The 15,025-nt window shown below is 35.1% G+C and overlaps 3 protein-coding genes across 3 annotated transcripts in view; 2 read left to right on the forward strand and 1 right to left on the reverse strand.

The window, feature by feature from the left end:
* LOC149415005 (xaa-Pro aminopeptidase 3-like) overlaps positions 1-2,957 on the forward strand; it is a 29,222-nt gene extending 26,265 nt beyond the window's left edge. The window contains exons 6-7 of the mRNA XM_089643094.1: positions 173-417; positions 1,367-2,957. Coding sequence (XP_089499220.1) covers positions 173-417; positions 1,367-1,663 — 542 coding nt within the window. The 3' untranslated portion in view covers positions 1,664-2,957. The remainder of the gene's footprint in view (positions 1-172; positions 418-1,366) is intronic.
* A 9,289-nt stretch (positions 2,958-12,246) lies between these two features.
* Positions 12,247-12,896, reverse strand: LOC149415006 (nucleoside diphosphate kinase-like). Its single transcript, XM_089643319.1, has one exon. The coding sequence runs from the start codon at positions 12,846-12,848 to the stop codon at positions 12,342-12,344; it is 507 nt and encodes a 168-aa protein (XP_089499445.1). The 5' UTR covers positions 12,849-12,896; the 3' UTR covers positions 12,247-12,341.
* A 608-nt stretch (positions 12,897-13,504) lies between these two features.
* LOC149415007 (uncharacterized) overlaps positions 13,505-15,025 on the forward strand; it is a 62,062-nt gene continuing 60,541 nt past the window's right edge. The window contains exon 1 of the mRNA XM_089642974.1: positions 13,505-13,921. The gene's annotated coding sequence lies outside the window, so the exon portion shown is untranslated. The remainder of the gene's footprint in view (positions 13,922-15,025) is intronic.

Raw genomic sequence — 15,025 nt, forward strand, 5'->3', positions numbered from 1 at the left:
CTGATGCAATCAATATCTTCTTTCACATCCGTACATTTATCAGAGACATACATTCACTTTCATTACACTATCCTTGACCTACTTTCATTACACCTATCATCCAGGCCTGAACGTGTATGATTTACTGTCTGGTTGTTATTATTATATAACCTTTGTATTAATTTGTCTGCAGGCTGCCAACACTCGGCCTACAACTCGGACATAACGCGCACGTGGCCCGTGTCGGGCAAGTTCTCGCCGGCACAGGCCACCCTGTACGACATTGTGCACGCAGTGCAGAACATCCTGCTGGAAACGCTGCTGGCGGATCGGCCCACCCTGGACCACCTGTTTGACGTCATGTGCGGAGCGCTCGGTGGCTTCCTGCGTGCCGAGGGGATCATCGCCAAGTCCACAAGTGATAGTGAAGCCATTGCTGTGAGTAACTTCATACTTAGTATTTGTCATTGATAAGTCTAAAAGTGACGTGAAGCCATTGCCTAGAGCAGTTTGCGCTTACTATAGTGCAAAACTATATGGAAGAAACATTCACTTCTAACAATTCAAAAATGACCTAAAAATATTAAGTAAAAATTCAGATATGCCATTTTTCATGACTAATCGTACAGTCAATGTCTGTAGTCAAGCATAACATAACCTCACATTTCAATCTACTATAATTTGTTCTAAAATCAGTGTTGCTAAAGTAATATTGGGAAGTAAGAGCTTCATAGATGCACGCACAGATGGCAGTGCATATAGCTTGTGTGGAAGTCTGCAAGATGGAGCCAGTGGCCAGTAGTTGCCAGGGCCAGTGGGAAGGCTCCCAGAGAAACTTACTGTTCCAGATTCTAATTAGCCAGCTTCTAGTTAGGTTGACTATCGAGTCACCTTTATAATACGCGAAGTATTAATAAATCCCTGATTAATCTAAAAAAAACCACTTATTTATTAACTCCTTCCAAGACGAGTTGGAGACCTGTTTGTACGAAGACAACAACATTTTTGTGCCGTTTTATGAAATTATACACTTTTGTAGCGGTAGCTACTCGAAGGTTCTGGAATGTGGGTACATGCAACCCGCATCGCATTAAAACCTACTAGTGAAACATTGACCCCTCCAGCATGATCTCTCGAATCATCGCCTTACACCGCAGTGGGAGGGATGGTTTCATATATCACTCCTGGACACACTGACCGCCAGATTCCTACCCACCCCTCATACCTTTTTCCTACCCGGAACCTCCTATTTCCTTTCCTTAAAGAGAACATCCATCCATTCCAAATTATTTTCCTCAGGTCCTCCCGTGTGGAGCTATTGTCAAAAAATAATATATATTTTATCTAAATGTGTATTCCATTGAACTCATTTTATCTTCTTCCGCAGTTGGCGTTCAGGTTTTGCCCGCACCACGTCTCTCACTACCTCGGCCTGGACATTCACGACACCCCGCCGATCCAGCGCAACGTGCCGGTCCAGTCCGGCATGGTCATCACCGTGGAACCGGGCATCTACATCCCGATGCATGAGACCGCCGTGCCCCAGGAGTTCCGAGGAATCGGCATTAGGATCGAGGACGACGTGCTTATCACCAACGGGGCCCATGTGGTTCTATCGGACGTCTGCCACAGGAATAGGGATGTAGTGGAGAAAATTGTGGGAACGAGATATCTCCCAGAATGAATTATTTTATTATGTTATGTTTTATCTTTATCCGGTTACTGTTTTTTTGTGTTTTAATTTTGTTATATACAGTTCTCTCTCGCTAATATCCCACCTCAAAACCCGAGCAAGTGTCCAATTAGTCAACGCTGTGGATTATATTGTGTACGTCCAAAATAAGCTCAAAATTAAAACTGGTACATATTTTGTAAAAACAGTTCTTAAATCCCTTGGCTTTACAGAGTTTATAGAAATCAGACTTAGACTGTGACGACCTTCCACTTATTTTGAAAGTCAAGTGTGCAAAATTTCATCAATCTCGGAATAAAACTGTTGATTTGTATGAAAGTAAAACAAATGCCCCCCGTCCACTGTCCGCACTCCCGCCACAGACAATCTTCTTTATATAAATTGATTTTTACTTGCAAATAGTGTTATTTATAATCAAAAACACAAATTAAACTACGCTTATACGATTTTCACAGCCAAAAGTATAATAGTGATGTATTTTTGGGGTATTATGCCGTGTTGCACTACCTCCTTCTCCAGTCTTCTCTGTTTGAAAAGTTGGCCAAAGTAAATCACTATAAATTATGCTTATTAACTATTACATAGTTTAGGTTTTACCGAATTTGAATCGAATCTACTTAACTAGCCTTCTCTAGCTCGGAAATCGTTCTTTTATAAATTTTCTCATAAAAGAACAGTACTTTTTGGCGTAAAATGTTCACAGTGATCAACGTATGCCATTGACGCTCTCGCAAGAACCACAAAGAACGCTCTAGGCACGAGGCGTACTACTGAATTTGACATACGTATACCGGCGAATTATAATGCTTGAGTTTTGCTTTCAACTAGTAAAAATAACGGCGGATTATAGTAGTTATCGGAAAAATGAGGGCGGATTACCAAGAGAGGTGCTGTATTATTTAATTTATTATACTCTGTCTTTAATATTAGTTGTTCTTTATCGTTTATTTTATATTATTATAATCGATCGAAACCAAGCATGTCATATTTTATTTCTGCATTACCTGTTTGTTCCTAATATATCTTTTAACCTCTCAGACAAAGACTTTTATCTACTATGTGTTCCTTTGAGAACTGTCAAAACGTGATAATTTTTGTGTTATTTACGAGTTTTGCTAAAAGCTTCATAACTCACGTTTTGGGAAACGTAGCCTCATTCTAAAAAATGTTTTGGAAAGATTATGAAATCCACTATCGCATTGTGTTGTAATACGTAAATATTTGCGTTTCTAAATATACATTTTATGAAAACATCAAAAATATATAAAAAGCGCTTACAATTATTTCAAAGCTTTGAAAAATGTACTTTTTTCTGAGTATCATAAAGAAATAACACTTTATATATTGAAGAAATATAATTAAAAACTATTAGTCACCTCAAAATATTAACCGTTCAAACTAAAATATTTTTAATAAATCATTTAGAAACGCAATAAATTATGAACGAACAAGATGACAGATTCAATCGGCTTAGATAATGCACTTCTACGTTCCATAGATATTTTTGAGTATAGACGCGTAGCGTTATTCATTATCGATACTCTGTTTTTTAAATCATGGCAATCCGTATACTAGTGATGGAAATAAATCGATTTTTGTAAAATCTCGCGCGTTTACGTGAAAAGACGTTCTAATGTCTTGACCGCTATTATCATATTTACGTCTTTTGACGTTCTAATGTTCTGAGTGGTTAAATATACAAAAATTCAATGTCTGCGTATGTTTGAAAAGTAGTCGATTGGTATCGCTGAAAATTTCAAAGTTTGTTCTGATTAGTACCAGGATTGTTTTGAAAGGTAGAAGCAGTTAGGGACGCCCGAGGAATACTGAACGCAATATATCTGCATCGGAATGAGATATCGAATCGAATAAAAGTTTGTGTAACATAGTTTTTTAACAGTAACATTGTGGTATGCAGCAGTGAATGGCAGGAGAAGTCGGAGACGCTCGAGAAAGATTTTGAAAGGGTTCGTTGTGGATTTTTTTAAAATATTATAATGTATTCCATTTTTATAAATGTAAATGTGAATACAACCAATTTATGAATTTAAAATGTTGTTTGTTCAATCGTTAGTTCATCCTTTGGTCGACTACAGAATTAAGGGGGTTGAGTTGTACTTGGTATATATTTTTTTAACCCTTAAATGCATGATTTATTAACTTTTCTGGAAAAAAATATATTTTGTAGATATTTGCATGCATATGCAAGGAAATATAAAGAATTTTATTTTTTTGTAATTTTTTAATGATATTTGATTAAAAAAAAATTGTTGCAGGTTTACAACACCATGTATTTAATAAAAAATAATATGAACAATTTACGTATGAAAAAAAAATAAAAAACCTAAAAAAATTTCTCAAAACTAATAAGTGTACCGGAAAAATATGAGTTATTACATATAAGTATTGTATTATTGTATCTACTTACCTAAGAAAATCAAAATAATAACAGCAAAACAAAACTGTAATTCTAACCTCCAACCAATTTTCGAGAATCTTCACTTTGTTAAAGAAAAAGTGATATTTGACATTCGCGAAAGAAAAAAAAGGTGATGCCACTCGATAAAATATATTACCGTGAACTTGATAATTCTAAAACGGCATGCATTAAGTATACACCAAAGAGTTAAAGGTGGTTTGAACGGTATGTTGCAGTTTTGCAACAGTATGCATTTAAGGGTTAAATTTATTAGTAGAATCCAAAACAAAAAAAATGAGACAATAATTTGATAGATGGTTAATTGGAGGGAAAATAGAGTTTGAGCGGGAAAAAGGGTACAATTAAAAAGGAGTCATAGATGATTGTGTTTTGTAAATGATATATTAATTGTAGTGAGTTTTTATCAGCTGAACACAATTTGTTCAAAACTTGAAACAGGCCTAGAATATGGCATTTAACCCGTGGAACAATAAAGTGTTTCAAGTGCAAGCGATTCTGTTAAAAAAATTTATGCACTTTCTCATAGCATACAGGTGTAAATCCATAGACATATGAATATTAGTAGACCTGCCCTAAGTGATTAAAAGCGTATTATTCCCCACTCCCCATACCGGTTCCATTGGAGCCGTCTGGGCTCGCGTATGGCTTCCCGTGAATCTTGAGAATGTGACGTCATCATTCTTGTTCGAACTAGCGTCGAGCTATGGTCGAGGCATTTTATGAAATAACACGGCAAAATAGTGGCTTGTGATATGAAAACTTGTAAAAATAGATGTGAAAAAGAGAATAAACCCAATTGTCGTATTACATTCCATATGTAAGCATCATTTTAAGCTTATTCACATCGTATAATATGAATCAGTTGTAGAAACATATACTATCACATCGAGATACATCTGGTCGAATGTAGCGATTCTCAAGTGTCAAGTGTTCCCAGTAACAAAGATGCGCATCTTTGTTACTGGGAACTAAATTATGAACACTTATAAAAGTGTCTTAACTAAATACGTAAACAAAATATTCGACTCTGAAAATAGAAGAAATTTTTTTTGCCGAATTTGGACTTCGCAAATTTGTTCATAACGTGGCGAGTAATTTGCGCTCCCATGTAAAAATGTCTATTCATTCAAAAGCAGATTTTACTTTTAAGAACTAAATGGTGATATTAAAATGCGAGATGCCTATATACTGTCAGATTGATTTATTGACGAATCACAGTCAGCTTTACCCCCTTCGTTCTTCAACAGTTGATTTTACCCCTCACCTTTAATTTCTAGTCTATATATTCTTATGTCTGTGTGTAAATCGCATATCAAAAAATTCCAGCTAGGGCGAAATTCCAATGCCAACAGCGCATAAACGGTTTGCCGGTGGGAAAAAATTCTTGTCACTGGTGCACTAACAGTTTTCTAGAGGTTAAAGAGGACTATTCAAATGTTAAAAAAATAAAATGGTGTTGATTTGCGATTTTCGGAGATGATCGAAATCAATTGTCAATAGTTACATCAATTTACTTGATTGATGCAATTGAATCGTTTACTGAGGCAATTGAAGCAATTGACAATTGAGACTTCCCATTGACAGGGGGATGATGTGTATTTGATTGAGCGCCAGTGAAGCAGGAGAATGATCTTTTCACTGTGGGATTGACAATCGTTCGTTCAACTGCTCTAACTGTCGAGCCCTTTTTTTACTTGTAATTGCATTATATCGAGATTGTCCAGAGTTATGGAAAGTAAAATCAAAAGATTTACGCTGTATTTGCATGCTTTAGGTTAGGTTCATCTCACATTGGTGAAAGTGGCCCCTACGTCCGTTGTTTCCAACTTTTCGAACGATCAATCTAAGGCTCCGATCAGCCAAGTGATTTGTTCAGTAACATTCGATTCGCCTTTTTCCAAACATCTTTACCATTGATTATCTTAAGTCCGCTCACTTTCATAGACAATAATATGACTTCAAAGTAAAAACTTTCAATGTTAAATTAATTATTGTATTTATTATTAATGCATGTATTTTTTTCAAATACTGCAATACATAAACCGATATTTTATATATTTTTAAATAAACATATGTAATTTGTTAAATAAATTTAAATTGAATATTTTCCACTCTGTCAACACTTTTTATAACTAGTCATTTACTGAGGCAGGCTTAATCCAGTAGTTTGGCTTCCTTAAAATGGTTGCTAAAATTTCGGCTCAACAGTTGATCAGTAGGATTGGGAACAACGGCGTTAGTGTCCGTTCAGATTTGTTTGATAAAAGCGGCCTTGTAAATTTTAAGTCAATAAAACAGAGTTGAGAAGAGAATGAACAGAGTATGTATGTTGTAAATTTGGTTTTATTTTATAAAATATTATGGCAAACAATTCAGTGAAAAATAATGATCCCTTATCGGAGATTGGTGTTCTTAAATTTATAGTACGTAATTATTATTGGAACAACTTTTCTTTTAATACATTTGAAGGTTATAAGCATCAATGTAATACAGGTTGTCCGGGGGTAAAGTGCGTTAACTTCGGGAGGTGATTCTACATGATGGTAGAAATAAAAAGTAAATAAAAAATTTCGGAATTCCAGCTTTTTTTTTTCCATGTTAACCTTCCAGCGGGCGCGCTGTCGTAAAATTTACGACAAACGCGCCTTATCGCTTCCCCCACTCTTGCGACTTAGTTGTAAGCATCAAGCTTCGAGCTATGCTAGAGTCAAATCAAATGTCAAACATTTACCGCAAAATATAAATGCTTTTCTCAAAGTGAATTACGGTAGGGCAGTTGAACCGATAACAGAAGAATAAAACAGAAGCTTTCCAAAATGCGGTGTTTGTCGGTTATGTGCACTGGATAAGAAAAGATCCACAGCATCAATGAAGTGTTGCCGTTGCCAGTCCTTTACATGCAAGAACCATTCTTCAGTTGAGGTGGTTTGTAACAATTGTAAGGATGAGAATATTGATTCTGACTAAATAGGTCGATAAAATATTTTATTTTGAAATATTAACATGTTTATAGTGTTGCTTCATTTTTTTAAGAAAGTCAAATATATTTTTTAAAGTACTGCCTATTATGATTTTTCATATCCTTAAAGAAATTCCCTAACGTTTGTATAAAGAAAACACCACTTACATGGAGAAAACTTGATGACGTAAAATTTACGACAAGCGCCCGCTCAAGGGAAATTTCTCAACGCGCCCGCTGGAAGGTTAAAATATTTTCCCGTACAAACAATTCAACTTTATAACCTAAAAACTATGTTAAAACGCTGGAACTTCGAAAAAAGTTATTTATCTAAAAATAGAATCACCCCCCGAAGTTAGAGCACTTTACCCCCCGGATTTTACACCATTGAAGAAGAAGAAAATACTAATACTAATAAACGAAACATGAAACAGAACAAGACACAGAAAAATAAAAAGATATCGGTCTCTACTGTGAATCAAACCCAAGATTATAAAAACAGTTTATTTTTAAACAAGTTCTGCTGTGTAATTGGTAGCCCACTTACAGACGATACATTTATATTATTTCTAGGTAGGTATTTTAATTTTAATTACTGATTTCTTAATTGATTTCTGAGTAAAATATTAGAAATTATTAATGGTTATTACCCCAGTAAACTATATTACACTAATTGGGGAAACTTTACTGGGGTAATAACCATTAATAATTTCTAATATTTTACTCAGAAATCAATTAAGAAATCAGTAATTGAAATTAAAATACCTACCTAGAAATAATATAAATGTATCGTCTGTAAGTGGGCTACCCACAGTTTGATAATGCCTTCAGAGGGCGAAACAGCTGTCACGCGTAATAATAATTACACAGCAGAACTTGTTTATAAATAAACTGTTTTTATAAACCCAATAACAATATTATTGAATATATAAAAAATAAAATGGAGTTCTACAAATTAAACTTAATAACAATAAATACATTATATTTTTATTTTTGTGTGTCTTGTTCTGTTTTATGTTTTCCGTTGATATTAAAAAAATATATTAATGTACTGACCGCCAGCCAAAAAAACTATTACATAATATTATATAAGTTTCCTAGTTTAGTAAGAATATATCTATGCATAAGAACGCACTCATATTTTATACATAAATAGTTTAAAAAAGCCATTGTAATAAGGCATCATTTTTTGTAAGCAATAATGATTATAAATTTTGCATGTTATTAAATAGATTTTATTCAAACACTTGTTTTTAATTTATGAAAGTCAAAATGAAATGTTGTCAGATTGTAACTTATATTATTTGAGAATTCTATTGAATAAATAATACATTTTCGTGAAAAGTGTTTAATTTGTAGCGATGCTACTAGAGTATTCAAGAACGTTCGCCCATGAAAACGCATTGTAGCTAGAACTCTCTAGATACAATGCTAGCATTCGGCTATTCTCAATTCACCAGGCGGCTACAAAACGGGGCGTGTCGAGACGTACTCAGTCAGTCTATAATTAGCAATTTTACAAGTGACCAACCTGCGAGCACTGCAACTGCTCGCTGCCTACTGAAGCGGCTGACCACCAGGCCGGTCCTATCGCATCACGCCCCGCCGTTACTTCACCTACTCAACTACGCCCAGCTCTACACGGACATTTAAGAGAGCCTACGGATTATCATGGACTCCTCGGGATTACATCAGCGCCCTGGCCTGCGCTCCCCACACTTCTAGACCCTGCGACACCTACTATCAATATATTCGTAAAAGCACAGTATATTTTTAAAATACGAGAAGGTATTACTTATAAAAAAAAATATTTAAAAATTATTATATTTTTTACTACAATGATTTCGTTTTATTATCTGTAGTATTATTATGCTAGCGTCTGGACTATCTAGGCCCTCTGATTGGTCGAATTCAAACGTATGTTTCGGGTAAATCCCGAATAGGGGGTCTGCAGGCAAAATTCGACCACTCTGCCCCTCTGGCGGTAAAAGAACGAACCAAATGACTGGCGCGAATATTTAAATATGCAGCTAACAATACGCATAGACCATTAACAAGCGTTAAATAAGAAGATTTCTTCTGGAAGCTTATCACTTTGTGATGGCATTATTTATTTTATTAAAACATAAATAACTTTGTTTACATCACTTAATTACATACAACCTGTACATTTTTCATGAGTGAAGTTCACCTCATCAGGAGTAAGTATACACCGAAGTCAAAAATTAAATATAGATTACCATTGGAAAGAAGAAGTGGAAGGAGGGGGGAGGGGTAAGAGTGAGCGGAGTTTATCAGAATTAGGAATTACAATATCGTTAGACGGGAAAGACCAGTTGAGTGGGAAAATACTTAAAAGAGAGTTTATTAAAAAAGTGATTTATTGGACACTTTGTATAGCGCCGATTTTGTGAGATATCACCTCAGGAGCGCTATATTGTAATAGTCTATTTACAATATATACTCACCCTCTCTCTGTGAATGACCTAATATCTACCTATTAAATGTAACTGTTGTTAGTATCACTTAAACTGGGCGAAGCCCAAACAAGTGCCGCCCGCAGGGACTAGCAGTTAAAAACCCGCGGAGCGGATTTTTAAACTGCTAGTTATAATTATTACTATAATTATTTTTTACTATTAAAACTAACTACAATAATAAAAAATACCTGTCTTTAGGTTAGAAGGTCATTGATTTTAAAAAATATATTGAAAAAAGGACTGTAGTTTCTTATTTAACACTTATTTTCGGAGCATCATTGTATCCACGTTGCTAAAAAAAAAACATTTATAAAAAGTGAGAAAATTCTGAGTTATAGCGAGAATTATTCAGATATCCGCAATGATTACTCATCCAATATTGTTGCTCTGGCTCATGATAGGGAAACAATAGCTCATGTTGCTTTTAGGTCCTAGGTGGCGCTGTTTTTAATAAAAAACATGTACCTATTTACCTATCACATATATAATAATATAAAAACTCATGCGTATTTGAATGCAACGTTGTTTCAAAATTTCAAAGCAATCTGTGGAGAACTTTCCGAGATTTTAGACTTTAAACAAACGAACATTTACATTTTTATTATATTATTCGAAGAGGTAAAATTATGTAGGTACAACATGTTATAATATCCTTGACTTGTCATTGAAAATAATAGGAGATAATGCATTTGTAAACAGCGATACATTTTTCTTACGCAAGTTAGTTGCACTCACTGAAGAGTTAATCTCTAGAAGTGTAATCCATTCCCATTTATATATGCATAAAAATGATTGTTTTTTGTTTATCTCCTATATATTCAAAACTACCAAACTGATTTTGCTGAAAATTTCAAACTTTGTTCTTATTACTGCCAAGAGTGTTTAGAGAGCGGATCCAATGATAGAAGATGTCGGGAACGCTCCAGAAAGACTTTCTTCTCCTTCCTCTCTTTCTCCTCTCCGTCTCCTTCCCCTCCACACTACCTTCAGCCTCACAATATACGAATAACGGATTATCTCTGCCCTGGAACGAGATACAGAGTCGAATTAAGGTTGACATAATGTAGTTTTTTAACACTAACACTTCAATCTACTTTATACTGTCCATTGTACTGAATTTTAATCATATTTAAATGAAATCCCCAGCATGGGAGATCCCAGTGAGAATATATATATATTTTTTAAAGTTAATAAAATAATAGATCATCAATTAGACAATTTATTGTTAAGGCGATGCTTTACATAGTAATGCAAAATCATGTGTATTTGGTTTGAAAATTTAGTCGCCTAGAAATGTTTCAGATGCTTTAAATAAATACCGCGAGTATAATACATCTTGGCCTTTGAAATAATTGAGTATTTTTTACATAAGTGTTTTTATAAGCCCAGAAAAAAATAATTTATAAAGCCTACGAAAACTGCTTTAAAGTTCAAAATTTCCTACTTATGAACCCATTTTCGGTTATGGTTTTATTGTATAATGTGGCAAATTAAGTTATGTATAAAATGATCGGAAAACATTTAAATATTTATGCCTGAACATCCACAAAATAAAATAAAAGGCACTTTTTGGCCATTTTTTTTTCTTGCCTAAATCAAAACAGCTGGATGGTGTTAAGCGGGAATTTAAGCCTTATCGCCATCTACGTAAGGAGTGTTATTGATGGCGGCTCGATTCGAAATATTACACGACGTAGTGCATCGCCTTAACATTTATTGCCCTCCTTTGCAAAGAATCAAGTATTGTGGGGCCCCAGCCCAGAGGTGGCTACCAAATTCAATCGTCAGGCGTGCTTGAGATTTGTATAGGGCTAGCAGCTGGTCACTATTGAAGAATCTGCTAGTCCTGTACTAGACTGTATTATCAGAAGTAGGGTAAAATTTAGCCTATTTTCGACACACATAAACACCCTTAACACATTTCTACCAGTACATCTCTTCGGTGGTTGCAATAATCTAATTATTATAGTACTAATAATACACCTATTTTTATATCTTGTCAAGTCGAGAAACCATATTAAATTAGATTAGTATGCGTTATGGAATGCCTACTTTATTTTCTTCGTGTGATGTCTCGCATGAGTATAAAAAATCCCAGAGCCAGTGGCACTATGGCATACCTTAATATTGAGGTATATTGTAAAGCTTAAGGGAGATGAAGGATGGGAAATGCCGGACTCTTCAATGGCGGTCTAACCAATGTGATTAAATTTTAAGAGCATGTATTACATGCTAGGTCTGGAGCCCCAAAATATCTTCAACACTGCCGAAAGGGGAGGTCCGTTGGCTGAGATTCTCCTATCCTAACAAACAGATTGTAGGTATTGGAGGTGGGATGGCTGTCTTCGTTCTACTAGTATTTCAATGGAAGATGACGAACTGGCGTCGTTGATCCCTTCGACACCAGTGGATAGTCAGGAAAAATGCGTGCCCATTCCCACACGGTTATTTTTCACATGAAAACGGGTTATACTACAACTTGGTCTTGCGTTCATTCCATATTCATATCCATGTGCAGATTGAATAACCACAGTCCTGCTTTACACATTTTGTGATGTCAAACCACTATTCAACTGCAAACACATTTTTAAAAAATTATGCATGTGACAGAAAGAGGTTATAATTAAAAACAGGACAACATCATAGGTTATGTGTTTTAAAAAAACAGGTGAGAGGATGAAGAATAAAAACAGTATTGAGTGAGGAATGAAACAGTTTATTTCATAAGGCGCTTATAATAAAACAGTCATACCGGTAAAGCTACACAAGATGGTGATGAACACCGAGAAGTTATTCGTAGACCCATCCCTCGTTAGCAGGAGTCCAGCCGACGACTTCCTTCTCTGTGAACCAAAGAGCAATCTCCTTCTTCGCGGCTTCAACAGAGTCAGATCCGTGCAGGATGTTGCGGCCGACCTGGATGCAGAGATCTCCTCGGATGGTTCCGGGCGCGGAATCAGCGGGGTTCGTGGCACCGAGCATCACTCGCCCTGTCTTCACGGCGTTGAGGCCCTCCCAGACCATGGGCACGACCGGTCCAGAGCTCATGTACTTCACTAGTCCTGGGAAGAAGGGACGGGCGGACAGATCAGCGTAATGCTTCTGGAGAAGCTCCTCACTGGGCCACACGAACTTGAGTGCTACGAGCTTGAATCCTTTGTCTTCGAACCTCTGGATGATCTTGCCGACGAGTCCTCGCTGGACTGCGTCGGGCTTGATCATGATGAAGGTTCTTTCGCGTGCTTCGGCCATTGCAGTTGAAAATAACGAAAAGATTGACAATATCGTAGCTATCATGCGACCCGCTGGTAGCAAAGTGGAAGTACCGGTAATGACGTACGCTGCAGATGGCAAAACGCGGTCGACGGTGTTGTCCGTAAACAAAACTAATATTTCCAAAAAAAAGGTGCTTACTTATACGTGCGGATTTTTTTATGTTATTTTTAATCAATTGCCTTTTGCATTGTGCAATTCGAGCAGTCCGAGAGTGGTTTATTTATGAGCAGTCCGCTCCGTGCTCGTTACCAAGACAGCCAAAGCGCTGATAAAACTTATCACCTAACACAGCACCCTTGAGGTTTAAACTAGCGCTAGGCGTAGTTTGTTTGGCTCTGGGTTCGGCCCTGGTGTCATTTACACATCACCATGGTTTATTTATGCACATCACAAAATTTACGATTCCTACTTTTACTTTGATTTAAATCTAATAAATTAATAATTTACTCCACAAATTGAATTAAAAAAACATTATTTTCTGATTATTAATATTGTTCCAATAATTCATTATCATAATAATATAAAATATACTAATATTGTTGTGAAATTTTAATAAAATATTATAAGATTGTATTTTTTATTATGTTGGAATTTTTATCCATGGTTAACTTTTTTTAAGTTGGTACATAACGTTTTGGTTGCTGTCAAAATATTGGTATTATTAACATCGAATCTCCTAGTCGGCCGGTTGCGTGAGAGAATTGTTTCTAATCGAAATAAATGCATTTACATTAGCATAATGATATTTTTATCACACTAGATTAAAAATAAATGTTGAATTTTTAATAAAAAATTCATTTTAGTTTATATTTCTTCGACATTTGATGTTTTTTCGTTGTTTTGAAATGGTAAAGAATTCGTCTATTAGTGAATTTAACCCTGTCGACATTTCAATTTAAAGGGCACACAATGGGCGTTAAATAAGTGGAAACCTGTGCTGGTGCAATTGTTAATAATAATAATGTAAATGTGTTTAGAGTGTGTTTTTTTAAAGTGCTAATCATTTGTGTTTTGCGTCTTGCATAATATTTTCGTTTTGTGATTGTGATTGTGCTATCGGAGAGAAAGGCTGCACAGAAGTTTTCAAAAACTCAGTAAGTATCCATTATTCAAGTTAATAAGTTAAATCACCAAATCACCAATTAAAACGTATTATTTATCATCTAAACAAAATTTTGTTCAAATTTAGTCTTATCGAATTTTGGCCGAATTGTGAGATTTGAGTTGCGATTGTTTTTGTTAAATAACGAAAATGGTGTAATTTTTCAATTTTTATTGGTGAAAATGACGATAAATCAATATGTGTATGCTTTGTCTGGATTTTGGGGACACAAAGCAAGGCATTGACCCTTCAATGTGGCAGACAGCGCATTAAATGTCTAGCCAAAATATTTCGCTTGCAGCTTACAACCAAATTCCTTTCAATTAAGGTAAATTGTTAATTGTTCAATCTTATGTAATATTTAAACCGTTTTTGCTGCCCCTTTGAAGTGGTAATAATGAAATGTTTTGTGAAAGACATTCATTACCGCAATGGTGAGTGGCTATCATTCAGAAACGAAACATGTTACTTTAAATGTTTCTAGCTGTTTGTTACCAGATCTGAATAGCCAGATACTTCCAAACCCTCCTTTACCTTATCTTCTTCTCTTCCCTGTTCCCTTCAGCTTTACAAACATACCACAATTGAGGATGCCATAGTCTCACTTGCTCCAGACAAGTAATGTTCTTTTGTTTTCGTGCCCTTATTATTTTACTTAATTTCTATAATTTTTATCACAATAAACTAAAAATGGTACAAGTTAAGTATTTTCATATTTATGATTACACACTCATTATGGCTCTATTTTACAATATATATTTTTAATGTATTATCCTAATACACTAGCAGACGTGTACCCGGGCGTTGCTGGGAGTTATTTATTTATTTAAATACAAACGGCACGACATGTGCCATTAACATAAATATATGGTTGAAAAGAACAAGGTATAAAGTATACAGCATAAAGTTTAAAGTATAATATACGGTATAAAGTGTAAAGGTTAAATATAAAGTTAAATATAAAGTATAATTTACGGTGTAAAGTGTAAGGTTAAATACAAAGTTAAGTTAATTATAAAGAATAAATTAGAAAAAACAAGTACAAAAGGTAAGAAAAAAAATTGTTAATAATGACTGTTAAGAATTATTTGTCAAC

This window comes from Hesperophylax consimilis, chromosome 19 (assembly GCF_061612785.1).
Source record: "Hesperophylax consimilis isolate HC1 chromosome 19, BYU_Hcon_1.0, whole genome shotgun sequence".
Classification (NCBI taxonomy): domain Eukaryota; kingdom Metazoa; phylum Arthropoda; class Insecta; order Trichoptera; family Limnephilidae; genus Hesperophylax; species Hesperophylax consimilis.